The 21,079-nt window shown below is 35.3% G+C and overlaps 1 protein-coding gene across 1 annotated transcript; it reads left to right on the top strand.

The window, feature by feature from the left end:
• Nucleotides 1-12,766: 12,766 nt before the first annotated feature.
• On the top strand, nt 12,767-20,309 carry LOC145588932 (putative leucine-rich repeat receptor-like serine/threonine-protein kinase At2g04300). The gene is made up of 4 exons (XM_081645518.1): nt 12,767-12,886; nt 12,970-13,096; nt 19,560-19,752; nt 19,925-20,309. Exons 1-4 carry the CDS (start codon nt 12,767-12,769, stop codon nt 20,307-20,309), a joined length of 825 nt encoding a protein of 274 aa, XP_081501644.1.
• Nucleotides 20,310-21,079: the final 770 nt, after the last annotated feature.

Consider the following 21,079-nt stretch of genomic DNA (forward strand, 5'->3'; position numbering starts at 1 on the left):
TTATGATAACCTAAATACCATACCAACATTTGACATTTATATTGGAGTTAATTTATGGAAAACACTCTATTTAACAAGTGCAGATGACATGAGGATATTTGATGTTATTTACGCTCCCTCAGAAGATTTGATATATGTATGTTTGGTAAAAACTGGATCAACCATACCTTTTATTTCTACATTAGAGTTGAAGCCTTTGAACGACTCAATTTATAATTCCAGTGTTGGTAGTGCGCTATTAAAACGTCAGCGCAAGGATGTTGGCATCAATTCATCGACTAGCTATGTAAGTAGTGCTGTCAAATTTCAAACCGAAATCGTTTAACTGCCCGAAATCGATCGACCCAAATGAGAACCGAACCGATTAAAAACCGATTTTGTAAAACCGAAAACCGACCCGAACCGTATTTAAGTAAACCCGAAACCGAACCGATCCGAATAATGTCAAACCGTATAAGAACCGGACCCGTTAACAAACCGAACCAGTTCTAAACCGAATCGAAAGCAAACCGAACCGTTTCTAACCCGAAACCGTTTGAACCGAGGTAAAAACCGTTTACACCGAACCGTTAACAAACTGCAACCCGTTTGCACCGAACCGTTTATAAACCGAACCACTTACAAACCGAATCGTCTATAAATCAAACTGTAATTTCGACGTCACAATAACTCATCAAATCATGATTATGACACATCAATTAGTTGATTGAATAAGAAGCAGCTAATAATGTGATAGTAAAACAATAATAATTCATTAATACACTAAACTTTTATAATCTACGTTAATTCGTAATAAACTAGTAAGATCAATATGACTAAATTTGAAATAACATGATATGTATTTTTGAAATCGATGAGAATTTGTATATAATATAATGCCTAATGCCTAAATATGAAGTGATGAAGTTTCGGCTTGATATAAAACTTGTTAACCAGCAAAAGGTTAGCAAGTACTATGAAACTTCAAACCAAAATCGTTTAACTGCCCGAATCCAAACGATCCGATTAAAAACCGACTTTTTGAAATAAAAAACCGTTCCGAACCATAATTTAGTAAACGTGAAATGGAACTGATCCGAATAACGTTAAATCGTATAAAAGGCAAACCTGTTAACAAACCGAACCAAAATAAAACTGAACCGAAAAAGAACCGAACCGTTTCCAACCCAAAACTGTTTGAACCGGTATAAAAACCGTTTACACCGAACCGTTAACAAACTGCAACCCGGCTGTTCCGAACCGTTTACTTCCTGAATCGTTTACAACCCGAACCGAATTAATACCGCTCAAGAATAAACCGAAACCGAATCGAACCGATAACTATTTAAACCGAACTGAAACCGACCCGCGAGACACTTAAACCGATTTCAAACAGACCCGATTTAATACCGAACCGAACCCAAACTGTCAAACCGTTTTGACAGTGCTATATGTAAGGTATCTATGTTTTCTTCCTTCATTTCTAGTTATATTGAATTATACCACGTACAACTTGAACAAAAAATTAAAAATCTATCCCTTTAACATAAATTTACAACCTTTTTTTTTTTTAACCAAACAATATATATTATAAATTTATGTACACACCACATGTAATAAACTATGCATTATTTTTGTCAATTCACATGATTAATTATTAATATGTTTAGTTAATTGTTACTCCCTTCGTTTCTGAATAATATGCATAGTCAAACTTAGGACACTTGTCAATGCCACTAGCTGCGCTAGTTTGACCATAAATATATATATATATATATATATATGATTAAATATTATTAATATAAATAAAAAATTTAAAAAGTTAATACTACTGAGTAATATTTACAAGTATATAACAATATATATCATGATTAATTTTTTCAATGTTCCTAAACAACAATAGTCAAATTTAGGGCTTGTTCATATTTACTGAACTGAGCTGAACTGAACTGAACTGAACTGATTGGAGCTGAATTGAACTGAACTGAACTAAACTGAATTGAACTGAAATGATTGGAGCTGAACTAAACTGATCTAAGCTGAAATGAATATTTTATGAGAGAGGAAAATTAAGAGCTGAACTGAACTGAACTAATTGGAGCTGAACTGAACTGAACTGATTGGAGCTGAACTGAACTGAATTGAACTGAACTGAACTATTGGAGCTGAACTGAACTGAACTGAACTGAAAATAAGTAAATATGAACACGCCCTTAGTTTATGAATAACGAAAAAAAAGTTAAACATATCAATTATTTAGGAACAAATGGAGTAGTAAATTGTACTCCATCTGTGTTGCATCATTATTATTAATTTCACTTAATCACATTCACTACTATGTTTGCCTTTTTTTTTTATTGAATAAATGTTATGGAGTAATGGGATTGTTACAATGTCTTTTTTTCATGATTTATTTTATAGGAAAAATTGAAAAGAATAATCTCACCTTTCGCCCATCTGCTCAAAAAAACCCACCTTTTCGAATTCCAGAAATAATCCCACCTTGTAACTCCATCTTCCTAAAATGAACCTTTTACCGGTTTATGAAATTAGTAACCCGTTTTAGAAGGTGACTTGACACTTGTCACCTTCTAATTGGTCCTAATTTTAAATAAATAAAAAAAACAATTAAAAAAAACTCCCAGCCCCACGACCACCCCCTTCATCGCCACCATCACCACCATCACAACCCCCTGCCGCCACCTTCCCAGTTCCCACCATCACCACCAACCTGGACACCTAAGATGCAAGCCCAACCCATCCACCTGAGCCACGCCCACCTGAAATGCAGCCCCGCCCCACCCCGACAACTGAGCCAAGCCCACCTAACCCGAGATTTCAACCGCCATTGATTCCGTTTTGTCAAGCTCCGAGGTTTCGACCCAAAATCCCCACCCCAAATTGTCGGGGAAGACTTCGTTCAGGTGTGGTGTATGGGCCCAACGACGAATGGGTCCAGGCTTTTGTCCGGCCAAAACTCGATCGGAGATTCTGGGCATTTGTCCGACCGAAACTCAAATCGGAGTTTCTGGGATCGACGACGAATCACTTCACACACCAAGAGGGGGAATCGAGGGAGGGAATCAGAGAAGGGGAGGGAATCGGAGAAGGGGAAGTGGAAGGGGGAACGGAGAAGGGGAGGGAATCGGAGAAGGGGATGGAATCAAGGAGGGTGGCTGGTCCAGCCGTTTTACCGGCGGTTTGACTAGCTTTTTCGGCGTCAGGGGGTTGTGATGGTGGTGATGGTGGCGATGAAGGGGGTGGTCGTGGGGGCGGTGCCAATGGTGGGGTGGGCTGGGTTAGGGTGTTTGGGATTTTTTCTTTTTCCTTTTTTTTTTTTTAATAGTCTTTTTCCTTTTATTTATTTAAAAAAAAAAACAAAACAAAAAATTTACCTGTTTAAACGGTGGTAAGTAAAAAGGTTTATTTTAATCAGATAGGGTGTTAAGGTGGGATTAATTTTGGAATTCGAAAAGGTGGGATTATTTTGAGCAGATGAGCGAAAGGTGGGATTATTCTTTTCAATTTTTCCTATTTTTTATACAATTTTATTAATATATTTATAAAGATATTAATAGTAAAAAAAAAACCAAATATTAATAGTCAAAGTTATGTCTCGGCAAATATACATACCAGTCAAAGTGATACAAATATTAAGAAATAGAAAGAGTAATACGGAGTAGTACTAAAGTCTAATATTTAGAGCACCCATTATATATATATTTTGGGCGTTTAAAGAGCCACAAGCTAAGGGCAAAGGTGAAAATCGATCCCAGGATCTCCTGAAATCGAGAAGGAAGTTCTAACCACTTGAGCTATCCCTCACCCTCTACTTTATATTATACTAATGTGTTCTTGTATTTGTATTACTAGGTCTTACTATTGTTTCTCTGTTGTGATCATTAGCTAACACAACGTTACGTTATTAGGAATCTTATACATTTGAGTGTTGATGTCCAGCACTGAAGATGATCCATATGATAGATTATGGAAGGGGATTTCAGATAACATTCAAGCTTGGAGCTCTATAAAAAGTGACCAAACAATGGATTTTATGTCCACTGATCCCTATGAATTACCACCTTCAGTTTTAAAGACAGCTGCCATTCCTGTGCCAAATACTATCCCCTTGACTTACAATTGGATTGGGGAAACCGTCAATACTGGATTATTATATGTGTACTGGCACTTTGCTGAAATTCAGAAGCTAGGAAGCAATGAATCAAGAGAATTTACTATTTCGATACCCGGAAAATATCAGTCAGGAATAATTAGCCTCAAATATTTGCAACCGTTAACTATTGTTTCTCCTGTCAGGGTTAATGGAGCTCCTCTTGAATTTTCCATTGTGAAGACAAATACGTCGAAACTCCCTCCCATTCTCAATGCTTTTGAGATATATGAAGTATTGAACTTCTCAGCATCTGCAACGGACCAAAACGATGGTAAGCTGAGGTTTACAGAAAAATGACATACATTATGTTTATTTATTGAATGAGATTTTTTTAGAAAAAGAAAAAAAAAAAAAAAATTGTCTGAAAGGACATATATGATCACTATTTAATTTGGAAGGACCTTAAATGTTTAAAGTGGTCTAAAAAGAAGTTTATTTTGTTGTTTGGGAAAACCTTAAAGTCGGAATATGACAATAATTGACTTTATCTGATGTTGACCTCTCATATATAACCTTAAAAAATAACTCCGCTTTGTTGAAACTCATTGTAGCCCACTTGTGAGTATCCCATATTAGAGAAAGAGAAGAGGTGGTTCCACTTTATAAGGTAGAGGAGTTACTCCTACTATTGTCAATTGGTTTTAATATGAAAGCTCAATATTAAGCCTTGTTTGTGGACCAAACTCTCCTCCTCCTTGTTTGGATTGTCCGGGCCCATTTCATATTGTTTTGAAATTTAACACGCTTTTCTTTTTTTCCACAAATTCCCTTATTTTGATTTGTGTCATATGGGGATTAGAAGAGAGAGAAGGAGGAATTGGAGGGAAATCGTGGAAAAAAAAAGAGGTCTTTTTTTAAGTCACGTGAGTGGTCAACATCGGAGAAAAAAGTCAATTACTGTCGGATTCTGACCTCAAGGTCTCCTCAAACAGCAAAATAAACTTATAAGATCCTTTTAACCCTTTAAACATACAAGGTCCTTCCAGATAAAATAGTGAATATATATGTTCCTTCCAAACAAATTTTCCAAAAAAAAAAAAATACGCTCTTGTTATTATTGGTCGATGCCATAATGAATATCAAGACGAACTACACAGTACCGGCGAGTTGGCAAGGGGATCCTTGTTTACCTGAAGTTCCTTTGGATGGTTTAAAATGCAGCAGCAATGATCACAATTCACCCAGAATAACTTCTTTGTGAGTCTAAACATATACCTTTTCAAGTTTTTGCATTCTTTGACATAATTATGTTAGTATATACTTAATATTTAAAATGAATTGAATGCCAGGAATTTGTCTTCCAATGGATTGGTTGGGGATATACCCCGTTCATTGTCTGCTCTTACCGCTTTAATCTACTTGTAAGTTGAATTTGTATCTCTGAATATGTTTTAATTATTAGGAAATTTTTTAAATTACTACCCAATAATGTAACCATTTTTAAAATAACCACCCGTTTAATTTTTTATTTTTCTACTAACTTCAATTCATATTTTTCTCTTTGAAATTTGGTAGAATTTGGTGAAGGAAATGTGAATTAAAGTTTAGAGAGTGTTTTTAAAGAGAAAATTTGGAGAAAAAATCAGTCAAATGGGTCAAAATAAGTGTTAGGTGAGGCCTATAGATGAAAAATTCACCGAATTTTTTAAATGGGTGGTAATCTGAGCATTTATTTAATTTAAGGGGTGGTAATTTAAAATAAAAAATTAAACAGGTGGTTAGTTCAAAATTTGTTACATTTTTGAGTGGTAATTTAAAAGTTAACCTAATTATTATGTAGTTTACCCAACAAGCGAGTTGTGTTATAGATCTATGAAATTCCACCGTAATATATGATCCCTCCGTCCCATAATATATACTTGAGACATTAGACTTATTTTCCATTTTTATTCATGCATTAGATTTGACCATAATTTTTTACTAACATAATAAAAATATATTTTATTATAATATATGTTGTTATAGATTTCAATATAAAGTTTTATAATATAATTTTTATAATAATTTCATTAATATTTAATTATATAAAAATAAAATCAAACTAGCGCATTGACATGTGTAAGTGCACGTAATGTTTGACTGTGTCATATATTGTGAGACATAGGGAGTACTTCCTCTATTTTGTTTTACTAGCAACACAATCTTTAAGCATGCAGTTTTAGGAGGTGATTAGTGACAATAGATGAATGATTTTCTCAATAATTTTACCATGATTAGGAAAGGGTTACATATCATGTGTTAAAATTATTTTGATTAATTTATCCATCTAAAATTGCGTGCCACAAGGGTTTATTGCAAATTTTTAAGTAAATAAAAACAGAGGAAGTATATGGTATATATAAATCAAACATATATATATAACTATATAAGTCTAAGGTATGCAAAATAATATAATCACATTTATACTACAAATTGTTTTTTTCTTTTTTTTTTTCTCAATGTATAATATAGGTTTTTGTAACTTTACTGCTTGCTTTTTTCTTAGTATTATCAATGTACGAGATTGATATGTGTTCTTGACCTTATGCTTATTGTTGTTTAAGGGACCTTTCATATAATAACTTAATAGGAGTTATACCTGATTTTTTGGCTAAGTTACCGTCTCTACGTACCATGTAAGTTTTTTAATTTGCGGAACATTACATAGTTTCTTAAACCTGAGATATGCATGCATTTGACCATGTTAAATCCTCCTACAACAGAGATTTGCGATATAATATGCTCACTGGTTCAGTTCCGGTAGCATTAAGAAAGAAGGAAGAGGATGGCTCAATAAAATTGAGGTTAAGTTTATATCTTATGCACATCATTTATAGTTTATCTTATATAAGAAAAAATAATGTATTATAAAAATTCTACAATGTCATTTTTAAAAAAAGGCACCACAATATACTGATGTGGCGAAATCTAATTGGCCCATATTTAGTATATTGATTTTTATTTTGAATTATTTTTAATTTCTATAATGTATTAAAATTGTATTAATATTAGGTATTCTTTATAATACATGTATTTTGTTTAGAAATACTTAATCATAATTATGAAAATATCTTTGTCTTCCTGCCTCTTCATCGCACCTGCACCACCAACAACATTTCCCAAACCACTGCAACCCAACAACTCACCACTGCCGCACCACCTAGTAGAAAAACAACCACCTCCACCGTCGGACAGCAGATAAGCCACCAGCACCCCTCTTGCCGCTCCACCCACCGCACTGCTACAGCAGCGCGCCCTGCCCATCCTTCAGCCCCGCAATCAATCACCACCATCCAACTGTTAAACGCACAGCAGCACCATACATTTTCAGTCACCAACACAACCACCACCTTCAATCCACGCTTCAATTCACCAAGACCACCAAAACGCAGCAGCAATTAGAACCTCCAATCCACCATCAATTACATCGATTCGCCATCCAATTACAACAATTCCGGCCTCCAATCGCAGCAACAACCACCACCTTCAATCCACGCTTCATCAACAACACCAAAACGCAGCAGCTATTGCGACTATTAAAACCTCCAATCCACCATCAATTACAGATTTTCGCCACCCAATTACAACAATTCCGACCTTCAATAGCAACGACGACTTCGAATTGTGCTCCAATTGAAGATCCAGAAATGATTCGAGAATAGTTTATAAAAATTAAAAAAAAATAAATACTACAACTATGTATTTTATACAGTAAAAAAAAAAAGTATTTATAAATAATACACATGTATAGTATAACTAGATGAAGCCCGTGCGATGCACGGGTCAATCAATTTTTTTTTTTATAAATATTTTCATATTTATGTGATTACATTTGTTATTTTATTAGTTGTACACTTGTACGTAATATATCATTTATTACAAATTTTTGTATGTGGCTGGCCACATGGTGCGGCAAGGGTTACTTGTAGGGTGTTACTGGTTTTGTCAGGGGTTACTTGTAGGTATTACTTGTATTCTGGGGTTACTTGTATGGGTGTTACCGGTTTTGGTCGGGGTTACTTATAGGGTGTTACTGGTTTTGTCAGGGGTTACTTGTATTCTGGGGTTACTTGTATGGGTGTTACTGGTTTTGGTCGGGGTTACTGGTTTTGTCAGGTGTTACTTGTATTCTAGGGTTACTTGTATGAGTGTTACTGGTTTTGGTCGGGGTTACTTGTAGGGTGTTACTGGTTTTGTCAGGTGTTACTTGTATTCTAGGGTTACTTGTATGGCTGTTATTGGTTTTGATCAGGGATTACTTGTAGGGTGTTATTGGTTTGGTATGAGATTTTGGTCTGGAGTTACTCAGAATACAAGTAACACATACAAGTAACCCCACGATACAAGTATCCAATACAAGTAACCTCATAATATAAGTAATACCATACAAGTAACCCATACAAGTAACCCCAGAATACAAGTAACCCTAAAATACAAGTAACCGTGCCGCACCATGTGGCTTGCCGCACTGAAAAACCTCTGATCATTTATTAGATAAACTTCATAATCTCAAAAGATAATATTTCGTATTTAATTAATGTAACCATTAAAATCTCATTGGTCAATTATGCTTATGTGACACTTGTATTATTTATTGGATATAACTATAATACATAATCTTACGTGGCACGTTAACTAAACTTAGGTGGCATATTCCTATTGTAGCGTTTTAAAAATATTAATCTTATGTGGCGCTCTAATAATTTTAGGTGGCATATTCCTATTGTAGCGTTTTAAAAATATTAATCTTATGTGGTGCTCTAATAATTTTTTAAAAATAAAAATCCTATGTGGCGCTCTAAAATCTCGGGAAAAAACTCCTCTGTATATATATATATATTAGATTTGGCTTTTAAAACTAAATAAAAAAATTAACCAACCATAACATGTCATGTCAGCATATTATGGTGTCATTTTTTTGAAAAATGACATAGTAAAATCATCCATTGATAGTAGTTTTATAATTGTTCCCACAATCATAGTTCATGTAGCATTCTATCTTACCCTAATCCTACATGCCCTCGTCTCATAGATTGGAAGGCAATCCAGATCTGTGTATGTCACACCACTGCAAGAAGAAGATTTCAAAGACGGCAATGGTGGCTTTAATAATATTATTTGTAACAATCATCTCTATTGCAGCAATAGTAGGAGTATTGATCTACATGTGTAAAAAATAACGGCTATTTCACGAAATGCCACTGAGCAATTTAAAAATTCACCAAACGCCATCAAACTTTTCAAAATTCACCAAATGCCATCGAGTTTTAAAAAAAACAATCACAAAGTGTCATTAATGACCTACGGTCGTTAACTCCGTTAGTCATTAGGGGTTAATCATGACACATGTCATGATATAATTGGTCCATTTATCTTAATTCATAAAAATTAAAAACAAAAAATAAAAAAAAAAACCCAAAAATTTCCTAGCCACCCCCACCCCCACCACCGCCAAACCCTAGCCCCTGCCCTTATCTCGCCGGAAAACGACCGTCCACCACATTAACCACCAAAAATCGGTCGGTCGTCCCTTTAACGACCCACCGCCGACCCCCAAAACCACCCACACAAACTGCCCCCGACCCCAAAAACCAACAACAAGCACAAGCTTTGGCAACAACATCACCACCGCGCAAAACCACTCATATCCTCCACCCTTGAAACGACGAAATCGGCCATAGAAATTGACCATTCTGGATTTTCATGGTCGATTTCGGCCATAGTCGGGTTTTATTTTTGGTTTCCATGGTTGATTTCGGTGGCTATGGTGATGCGTCGTGTTGGTGCGTGAGGTGGTGGCGGGGGCTGGGGTGGGGATCACGGCGGGGTGTCGGGTAGGCAAAGTTTTGTAGGTCGTCGTCAAGGTGCTTGAGTCGGGCAGGCGAAATTGTGGGCATTGTGTGAGACAGTTGCAGTGGCTGGGGTGATTTATCGCGAGATGGAAAGGGAGATTAACAAGGGTCAGTGGTTTTGGTGGGGTCAATGGGTTCAAGAGGGAGGTTAGGGGGTTCCGGCGGATTCCAACGGGAGGTTAGTAGATTCAGGCGGTTGGCTTTGGGCTGTCGGTAGGCTTTGGCTGGTGGTTATGGTAGTGGGGGCTGGTTTGGGTTAAGATTTAGAGATTTTTTTTTTTAAAAAAAAAATTAATTTTAATTTAATTTACGTTTTTTAAAACCAATAGCTGACTGACACGTGTCCACATGTGTCATGATTAAGCCCTAGTTATTAACGGAGTTAACTCCGTTAGACAATAATGGCACCTTGTGAATTTTTTTAAAACTCGGTGGCATTTGGTGAATTTTGAAAAGTCCGATGGCATTTGATGAATTTTTAAATTGTTCAGTGGCATTTAGTGAAATAGCCGAAAAAACAAAAACCAGGTATTAAGGGTTCGTTTGGTATTGTTGTGGTTTTCTGTTTTTTGGTTTTTTGTTGTATAAAAGTATATGATATATGTCACATAATGAATCAAAAATTATTTAAACTTATTAGAATCATAATAATTTTGAAAACTGACAACAAAAAAGTGGAAACACTTTTTTCTTGTTTCCTGTTTTTGGTTTTTAGTTTTTAAAAAAACAGGAAACTAAAAACCAAAAATGATGTCAAACAAGAGCTCAGGGCTTGTTTGACACTGTTTTTTGTTTTCAGTTTTTTTTTTTTTTTTTTTTTTTTTTTTTTCTTCTAAAAAACAAAAAACAAAAAACAGGAAACAAGGAAAAGGTATTTCCACTTTTCTGTTGTCAGTTTTCAAAATTATCATGAGTTTAATAAATTTGACTAATTTTTTTATTCATTGTATGACATTTTTCATATGATTAAAAAAAACAAAAACATGATGCCAAACGAACTCTTAATTGTTCTTTTAATTGTTTTTGTTATTTGTAACTATTTTTTTTAATTATTTTTTTATGTATATAAAGGGTAAGAAATTAATATACCAGTTTTAGAAATTGAATTTCCCAGATTATAAAAGATTCACCTAAAAGTGGCCTAGAATCAAAATCATACTTTATCTCGTCAATTGACTCCGTTACTTAATTTAGACATTCACCCAACATTTTGCTATCTCAATTATTATATCATATCACTAATATATACAGCTGGACTCGTAGCTAGGCCACAAGATAGCGACACTTGGCATTTCAGTTTTTCTCCAAGTGTTGTACGACATAAGCGACAAATAGGATGCAAAATAATCGAATTTTAGATAGTTTTTTGAAGATAAAAATGTTGGATAGAGTTTTATTATCAATACACTAATAATATTTCATATATACAAATTAATCATAACTTTTAATACAAATCTAATATCTCGGTTCTATTTCCATCATAAAATTCGTTTTAAAAGGTCCTATAATAATAAGATCTATTTATAATACATTTAAAATAAGGAAAAAGATATGTAGCAAGAAGCTAAAAGTGGAAAGAATTGACAATAAATAAACATTTATTACACCGATTTACTCGTGAATTGTTGATAAATTCACAACTTAAAATAATAGAGAATTAGTAAAAAAAAAAAAAAAAGTTTTTACCGGCAAAAATACTTTCAGTTTTGTAAAATTAATTTAAGTATGATATCGCATGTTAAATATTATGCATTATCAAAGCTAATTATATGACAGTATTTAACATTCAAACCAAAAGATTTATCATAATATTCAATAAACAACCGTCCAAGGCATAAAACTAATCACTAATATATAAAGCCGGTCTCGCAACCATGCCACGAGACAGCGACACATGACATTCCAGTTTTTCGTCAAGTATCGCACCACATAGGTGACAAATATGTATTATTGTGACACATAAGCTAAGTAAACAACTTTTTGAATAGATTTTTGAAAATAAAAATGTTGTATAGAGTTTTATTATCATTATACTTCTCATTTGACTTTAAATTGACACATTGGACTTTTTTTCACAATTCGTATACTTCCTCCATTCTTTTATTATTGCACCATAAGGGTTTGATACATATTTTTTGGTAGTGGAAAAAAGGATGAGAGAGAAAGGTAGAATTACAAAATTGTCCATATGTGATTGTTTATACAAATAAAAAAGTAGGGGTTAAATAGCAAGAGTATATTAGGTATTTGTAGTGTGAACACAAATATTTCTCTACTTAAAATGGATATGGTGCAATATTTGTGAAATTTCCTAAAAAGGAAAGTGGTGCAATATTAAAAATACGGAGGAAGTATTACGTTTTAGTACTATAATATTTTACAAACAAAATAAAAACATAGCTTATCATAAAATATGTTGTTAGATAGTGAAAAAAAAAATCTAAAATGTCAATTTGCCATAAAAATTGTGCCAATTTTTAACTAATTTAATGTTTTATGCTCTTGAATCTCTCAATTTCTCTTTCACATACACTTTAATTACTTTTTTAATTAGAAATGTCTATTTCCCTTGTATTTTTATTACTTTATTGGTTGAGAATTCTACTTTTCCATATACTTTCATTATTTCACATATTCTACCTTAATTTGATCCCGTGATTTTCCTTCAAAAGTGACAAACAAAAGGGGACAAAATGAGTACATAAAAGGTCCATCGTTAAAGCTAGAGAGTCAGGGCTTCACATATATCGAAGTGAGGAATATGACAAATAATTTCCAAACAATGATTGGTAAAGGAGGATCAGGAAAAGTTTTTGACGGCTCCTTACCAGATGGTACTCGTGTGGCTGTTAAAATGCTGAACCCATCTGATACTCATAGCTTACAGTTGTTTCGTACTGAGGTATGATCAATTAGTATACACTGCACGTCTGCATCATTACATTTTGCTATAACAAGCCAACACCTTTTTTCTCTGACTGACAGGCTGAATTGTTAGCAAGAGTTCATCACAAAAACCTTGTTTCTCTCATAGGTTACTGCATAGAAGGGGATAACATGGCACTTATATATGAACATATAGCTAATGGCGACTTGCAACAGCACATATCAGGTAAACATACACTATTAACAACCTACTATTGTTGTGATCATGACATTATTTTGTAGAAATTATTGGCATTATATCCTTTTAAATGATGTGTATGCATGAATCATGAATGGCCTGGAATCACTCAATAATCTGTTCATTTGGCTCGTTTCAGGAAAAAATGTTGAGGCTTTATTGTTGGTAAAATACCTGTCGATTCCAATAACAAAAAATAGAGAAGATGAAAAGGAAAATACTTGATTGAAGATCTCAAACTCACAGTCGCGCCGTGGGACAATAATCCACTTCCTTAGAAGCGAAATACACCACCACCGGTACAAGTTTCCTAGTGACGCACGCCCCCCAAGTTTAACGCAACTCTCCCCGTAATTCGTGCACCCGAACTCGAAGAGTGGAATTGCTCAAGAACTGTTCAGATCTCAAAGGGTAGGTTTTTTGTTTATGTGTTTAGGGTTCAATAATAATAAAATTATGAATACAGGAAAGGCAATGCTCATATTTATACGAGTCCCGAAATAAGGAAACAAATAAACAAACCGACCTAAGGAAAAAGGCAGGCCCGATCAGGCGCGAGATAAAGTTTTCCCAGACCTGGTGTCGCGCCCGGTCGGGCGAACACCGCCCGGTCGGGCGATCTAGAAAACCCACCTCGGGCGAGCCATTGGGCGAGAGCCGCCCGATCGAGCTCGTCAAAAACTCGAGTCCGTCGCCCGGTCGGGCGAGGGCTGCCCGATCAGGCGCGAGAGTTCTCCTATTTTCCTTAGCCACGTCCGCCCGGTCGGGCGAACCACCGCCCGATCGGGCGCGAGAATCCGTTTGCATTACCTATTTCCAACAATCCCCCACTAATGCGAGCGGATCTTCAACATGAAATCTGAACAGTAAATGAAAGTCTTAGTACTTAAATGCTAGTATCCTAAGGTTTGAACTAACACATTAGTGCACAAGGTTTTCAACACTTCCCTAGTGAGTATCCTATGATTTGAACTCCTAGGAGCGAGGAAGGGACCTTGAATACACATACCTTGACTTTAGAGCTTAAGCAACTCCGCCAATCTTGGCCTACACCTTGGGCTCTCATGAGTACTTCAGGAAAACTACACCACAATTTTCCCTTGAAGGAGGCCACCCCTCGTACTCACGTAGGTGTTCCGTCTGTGTATAAAATACATATTCCCAGCACATCTAGAGTCTTTCCTTGCAGGCTTAAAACACATTTAAGCACCTTGCAAACCCAAGATTTTTCTGTGCAATGGAATAAGAACATTAAGAACGAAAAGTTCAACCCTATCAACTCGACGGTGCATCTATCAATCCATTGCTCAATGAGCTCTTAGGCTAGATGCATTAAGGGATACTCCCAACCTCAGTCATTCGGTACCAATATCGTTCCCTACTCGAGCAGTAACCGGGCTAGTGATTCTAATTCATTTAAGGATCACTATCGTTCCCTACTCTCAAGCAACTGGGCTAGTAGTATTAAGAGCAAGCAATGCTCAACCTTCCACCTTCGGTGTCATTATCGATCCTACTCTAAGAGCCACTGGGCTAATGGTCTTAAATCCACTTAAGAACCATTATCAATCCCTGCTCAAAGAATAACTGGACAATGACATTAAGAGCCACGCTCAACCTTACTGAATCCACCTGATCAACAAACCAATGAAAAAAGTTATAGATTCAATAAACATAAATGGTGTAAATCCAACAATGAGTCAACCAAAACAAGGCTCTAGACCCATTTAGAACAAAAGTTCAACAAATTAAAACATTTCGGTGTGTCCATGTAAGCTGTCTTAATTGACCACCCAATCTAGGTTATGGACATATTAAGAGCACTTAAAGCTCAACCTGCAAACATCAAGCAACAAGTCTACCAAAGCATCTCATAACCATATAAATTAGAGGGTTATTAAGCCAGATCACTTCAGGACTTAGACTCAATTTTTAAAATTCGTCATTAGAATAATTTAAAATACCCCACAGGATCTTAAATATATATATTCTCTTAGACAATCAAGCACTTACCTGTGCTTCATCATAGTATAAGGACCTGCTTGATTCTTCTTTGCTTTCACGTACTCTAACATGAGTATCACCTCCACAAGATCTGTCTAACTTTGTCACTACATTTGTAGTTCCTGACAACATACATAGACACTTGTGAAAAATAATGTAGAGAACATGAGGATCAACTTACCCCCACAATGGACAAACTTCCAGAGATTAATTTTTGCAACAATCATCTTCTTGACACACGTCATCCAATCTAATGATGAACCTTGCTTCATAATGGATAGTATACAACAATTTGTTTTGCAGCTCACTCGAAACAGAGCACCACCCTTCATCATATAAAAATCATACACTGAAGAGGTTCAACTAATCATCGTTGTTCATTCAATCATTGTCTCTTATAATTTACTGGATAGGTACTTGAGAAACTTCCTTACTTTAACCTTCATCCCTGTACTAACTGAAACTCAAACAATAATTAAGTAATTCTCTCTTGACAAACAGAATGAACAATATAGTTCACTACAAAACCACTACACGTCAAGAATAGTTTGTTCATCATTTAGATTGCAAAACATTAGCACATTTGAATCAAACATCAAGGCCAAATCATGAAAATAACTCTAGCTTACACATGATAAATATAATTTACCAAACCACTTTCTCTACATCACAATAATGAGATTGATGCGTACCTTTATTAGTTCATTGGCATACTGCCTAGAACCATTCTGCTTATCACATTATCTTGTACTTGTTTCTTGGCTTAAAGACACATATACATCTTTATCTCAATTAACAACATGCATGTGAAGTTAACAACTTATGATCATTCTAGCAAATGAACTCTATCAATGCGAACCATAGTAACATCACACATGCATCAAGAAGTTCAACTCACATGCCAAGAAAAACTTAACATAACAAGTTAGAGTACTCAAATCTAACCCCCACTCACCATACATATCACAAAGGATATAACATCATGAGCAAAAAATTCCTCATCTTCTAAGTTGTCACCTCTGCATGCGTTTTAAAATACACACCCTTGATTTACAATCAATCATGCTAGGAAGCTTAAGCAACCTTACTGCAAACCAGACAAGCTTAGAACAAACCAGGTGAGTCATAAGAGTTAGTCAGCACCAAACTTACAGAATAAATCCTAACAACATAGTATCTTACCTTTAGCCCATTTCCAATCAACCACCTTTCAACTCACCTTGAAAGATACTTACAACTGATGGATTTAAAATAGCAAGGAAATATATACTATTCTCAAACATATCAGACTCAAAGAGAGTGCACAACTCGCTTTAACATGCTTCTTTCCACAACTAGTCAATCAGGTTTATCCATATGGTTCAGGATTTTTCCATTCACCGCTACATGAATATATACCACACAACAAACATCTATATACAACTTTCGAACAAGAAAGTAAAACCAAGATGATATAACACTAGTTTAAGCTTTAATCCAATACACCTTAGATGATGAACTCATCAACTTTACTGGCAGAATAAAGCTTAGGAAACAAAAACAAATCCTATGAACGAGCAAAAACTAACATGTCATGTCATAGGAAAACATATACTTGAGACATTTCAAGGATTTAACATATCAAGCTCGTACATAATAAACGTAGCAGATATTCAGCATACATATCACCCACAGACCCACAAGCCTTCATGCTTTACGTGAAACATATCTAGAAGTCAATTCTTTATTATTGGAAACCCCCACATCACAGATACCACATGAAAATAATCATGAATCAGGTAGCAAATAAGGGAGTATAAACCAAATTCTTGGGTGAAATACTTACTAAACAAATAAACAACTGATACATATCTGCAACCCCCACAATACTAACATTCACAGAAGATTAATAGTTTGTAAAGACATATAGAATGTTAATTCCCATCCTTATCTCATGTGGGGCACTTACACTTCAAACTTGCACGGCCATTCTAGCTTTACTTAGTCAAGCCTTTTTATTCTGCTAATAAGCACGGAAATCAACTTGGTCTCATCTAGACCATCAACATGAAAAATAATTGCTACACCTCTAGCAAATTAAATACATTTCAAGTTCGGGAAAAAAGCTAATTAAGATCACAAGAATTAAAAGAAACAATAATTCTAAATCCCTTTTTAATCTAAAAAAGGGACACTTACAAGCTTATCACATACTTTGTGCTCAGCAAAACATTGTCCATGATTGGGAATAAGGTCAACAAAACACTATCGTAAGATAGAACACATGTCATCCCTAATCTACTGGGACAAAACATACATTAGCAGAAATAAATTACTTGCAAACCAACAAACAAAAAGCTATAGATAAACGTCACTTTCAGAGACCTTCCTCCTCAATACCACTCATCAACAAGAGTACAAACTAACATACTAGTTAGTCACAAAAATCTAACTCAAAACACCCCCACATTGCTAAACAATAGCTCATAATAATTAAATTATGCATATATAATAGGGGCACATAATAATAGACACAAATATTATGTAGAGTTAGAAATTACTTAAATAAATTGAGAAGGATAACTTATCTGATTACGAGCAATGGTCTGACCAACGATTGTTGCATATCTCGGCTCACTCGCTAGACAGATTTTATTGAGTTATAACTCGACAGTCGACACCATTGCTTCCCATCGATCCTCGCACTCCATAACCGATTGCATTACTTGCATATCCTGTTGGAGTTTTCGCTAGAGAAGGAGCAACCTTTTGATAATCTACCACTTTAATTAATATTCTAAATTAAAGACTTCTGAATTGCACTGCTTCCACCGACATTCTTCAATGGAAATTTCAGGTTTTTCTTTTCTCTAAATTCTTTAAATAACATGGTTCAATATGAAACCATATTTGACAAACGAAAAAGTTAGGAATTAACTTTCCTTAACCTTGCTGACATGATGTCCACTAGGAGCCACAAAATAAAATCAAGTGGGCTGCTTTATCAAAGATTAAAAGACAAAGCTAAGGTTTAGCGGCGACACATATCATGAGTAGAAATATATGCAACCAATCATGAAGCAAATAGCTTCTGCCTGTACATGGTATCAAATTGATCGAAACTAGTTTCTGACTCCTTTGAAATCTTGATTTAATTACCCAAATTAAATCACCCGAAAACAATAATCGCCAAATAAAATCAACATCAATTTCCCTTGTCCTATGATCGAACGATTTATGATTGAATAATCTAGGAATCAACAGTATAATAAATTAATACTATTTTGCTTTTAAATTGTTGGTAAAATACCTGTCGATTCCAATAACAAAAAATAGAGAAGATGAAAGGGAAAATACTTGATTGAAGATCTCACACTCACAGTCGCGCCGTGGAACAATAATCCACTGCCTTATAAGCGAAATACGCCACCACCGGTACAAGTTTCCTAGTGACGCACGCCCCCAAGTTTAACGCAACTCTCCCCGTAATTCGTGCACCCGAACTCGAAGAGTGAAATTGCTCAAGAACTGTTCAGATCTCAAAGGGTAGGTTTTTTGTTTATGTGTTTAGGGTTCAATAATAATAAAATTATGAATACAGGAAAGGCAATGCTCATATTTATATGTGTCCCGAAATTAGGAAACAAATAAACAAACCGACCTAAGGAAAAAGGCGGGCCCGATCGGGCAAACATCCGCCCGATGGGGCGCGAGATAAAGTTTTCCCAGACCTGGTGTCGCGCCCGGTCGGGCGATCTAGAAAACCCACCTCGGGCGAGCCGTTGGGCGAGAGCCGCCTGATCGGGCTCGTCAAAAACTCGAACCACCGCCCGATCGGGCGCGAGAATTCGTTTGCATTACCTATTTCCAACATTTATGTTGGAAGAAGAGACTTCAAATTGCCAAAGATGCTGCTCAAGGTCAGTTTGCATATTGCATTATATGCATATTGCAATAATTTTGCAATAATTTCATATGAGAAAGCTTTGCTTGATATAAATATATATATTAAAAAGACTTCAGAGAAACTCAACATTACCTATGAATTGAAAGTCACCTCAAAATTTCTTTTGAAGTTGCAATTAGTTTTTTTTTTTCTTTCAAAAAGTAGATTTACTAGTTCGTTGTCCCTTTGAGTCTCTTAACAATTTACTTGGCAATCTTGGTGGTATAAGTGCATACAAAGATTGTATTAATTAAGATCATACCGAGAACTTCTTCATGACAACTTACCTCTTAAGAAACTTTGAGTCTTCGACTGTATATAAAACTATGTCGCCAAGCAAGGGGCATGCAGTGACTGATTGTTTTGACTAACAGTAATAAATGTTAGATTTTGTACTAGTACTAGTAAGATTAATTAAGATTGATGGATTCATGGATAACTATCTATCATGCATGCTAGTTACTTGTTTGCGTATTTTGAGTCATTCGTAGTGATGATTAACCATAAAATTTTGTACTGTAGGTTTGGACTATATGCATAATGGGTGTAAACCTCCTATAGTACACAGGGACATAAAGACCTCCAACATTCTATTAGACGAGAAATTGAATGCCAAGATTTCTGATTTCGGCATCTGCAAAACGTTCCCTACTGAAAGTAATGAGAGTGGTTTGAATACTAAGGTGATTGGAACACTTGGTTATGTTGATCCAGAGTAAGTTTACACTTGGTTTGAAGCATTTTAATTTCTTGCTATCCTGTTTCTATTTAGTAGAGTTGTGGAGCTTTCAAAATCATGTGGTGTAATCTCTAAGCCTTCTAAAGGATTACAAAACTTCAATTCCTTAGTCTGATGAGTGATATTATTATAACGCCTTGTGTTACAGATACTGTAGCACTCGTAGACTAAATAAGAAGAGCGATGTGTACAGTTTCGGGGTTGTTTTGTTGAAGCTCATTACAGGGTACTCACTAGAAGTAGTAGAAGGCAATTCTGAACCCACACCCATAATCTCATGGACTACTCAAAAACTTAAGAGTGGGGATATTGACAGCATTGTTGATAAGAGATTGGAAGGACAGTTCAGCACCAATTCTGCAAAGAAAGCCTTGGACATTGCTATGATGTGTGTGTCATCTACTGCGAAACAAAGGCCAACCATGGACCAAGTGTTGAGTGATCTGAATGTTTGTTTAGCTATCGAGCTATCATCTACTACTAACATTGCCATTCCCGATACATCAATTGAAATGGGTCCAGCAGCAAGGTAGTTACCTGAAATGATGCCGGAAATTCACTTTGATCTTTAAAATAGAAGAATTCTTCTATTGAAACATATTATCAGTATCCATGTACTACTGTATGTTTATGTATGTAATTTGAATTGTTGTGTATAGCTTGTAAATAAGTTGTATCCAAGTGTAGGTTGATTTGAATGAGTGTTTAGCCATTGAGATGTTCCAATGAAAACAAGAAGAGATGGTTAATCATGAATATACATAGCTACCCTACGATTGACAATTTGACATCAACCATGACACAGCCACTACTGCTGATACATCGACTCAAATGAGTCCTTTGGCAAGGTAGGTAGCTGAAATGATGCGGAAAATAAAGTCAAATTGATCTTTAGATGAAAGAATTCTTGTATGTGATAAAACACATATCCAGTAATTCTTCTTGTTGTGTAAGAGCTCTTAAATTAGTATAAGATTCATTCATTTATTCTGATTTATTTCACAAGTTCTAGTACTTCTGCTTGATGCTTCAATCAGTGTGTGCTACTTCTAATTACTTAAACTTTAGTACAATAACGTGATTGCAAATCTGTTAGACATTTTAATTTCCTTAGAAAAGAATATTATAAATGACTGAAGCATAAATTATAAAGCGAATAAAACCACCTTAAGCATATACAAAAACCGTGCTAGTGCTGGGCACAACACTACAAGGCATCTTTAAGTTATACGACGAGCATTTTCGTGCATCCTGTTTCATTTCTTAAAATTGCTCGCTGCCTAGTCTCATCTTATCAGTATAC

The sequence above is a fragment of the Chenopodium album genome, chromosome 17, assembly GCF_948465745.1.
Source record: "Chenopodium album chromosome 17, dcCheAlbu1.1, whole genome shotgun sequence".
Classification (NCBI taxonomy): domain Eukaryota; kingdom Viridiplantae; phylum Streptophyta; class Magnoliopsida; order Caryophyllales; family Amaranthaceae; genus Chenopodium; species Chenopodium album.

Coding starts and splice junctions, on each gene's coding strand:
- LOC145588932 (XM_081645518.1), top strand. CDS start 12,767: ATGATTGGTAAAGGAGGATCAGGAAAAGTTTTTGACGGCTCCTTACCA. Junction 13,097..19,559: donor CTTGCAACAGCACATATCAG/GTAAACATACAC, acceptor TTTGTACTGTAG/GTTTGGACTATATGCATAAT. Junction 19,753..19,924: donor CTTGGTTATGTTGATCCAGA/GTAAGTTTACAC, acceptor CTTGTGTTACAG/ATACTGTAGCACTCGTAGAC.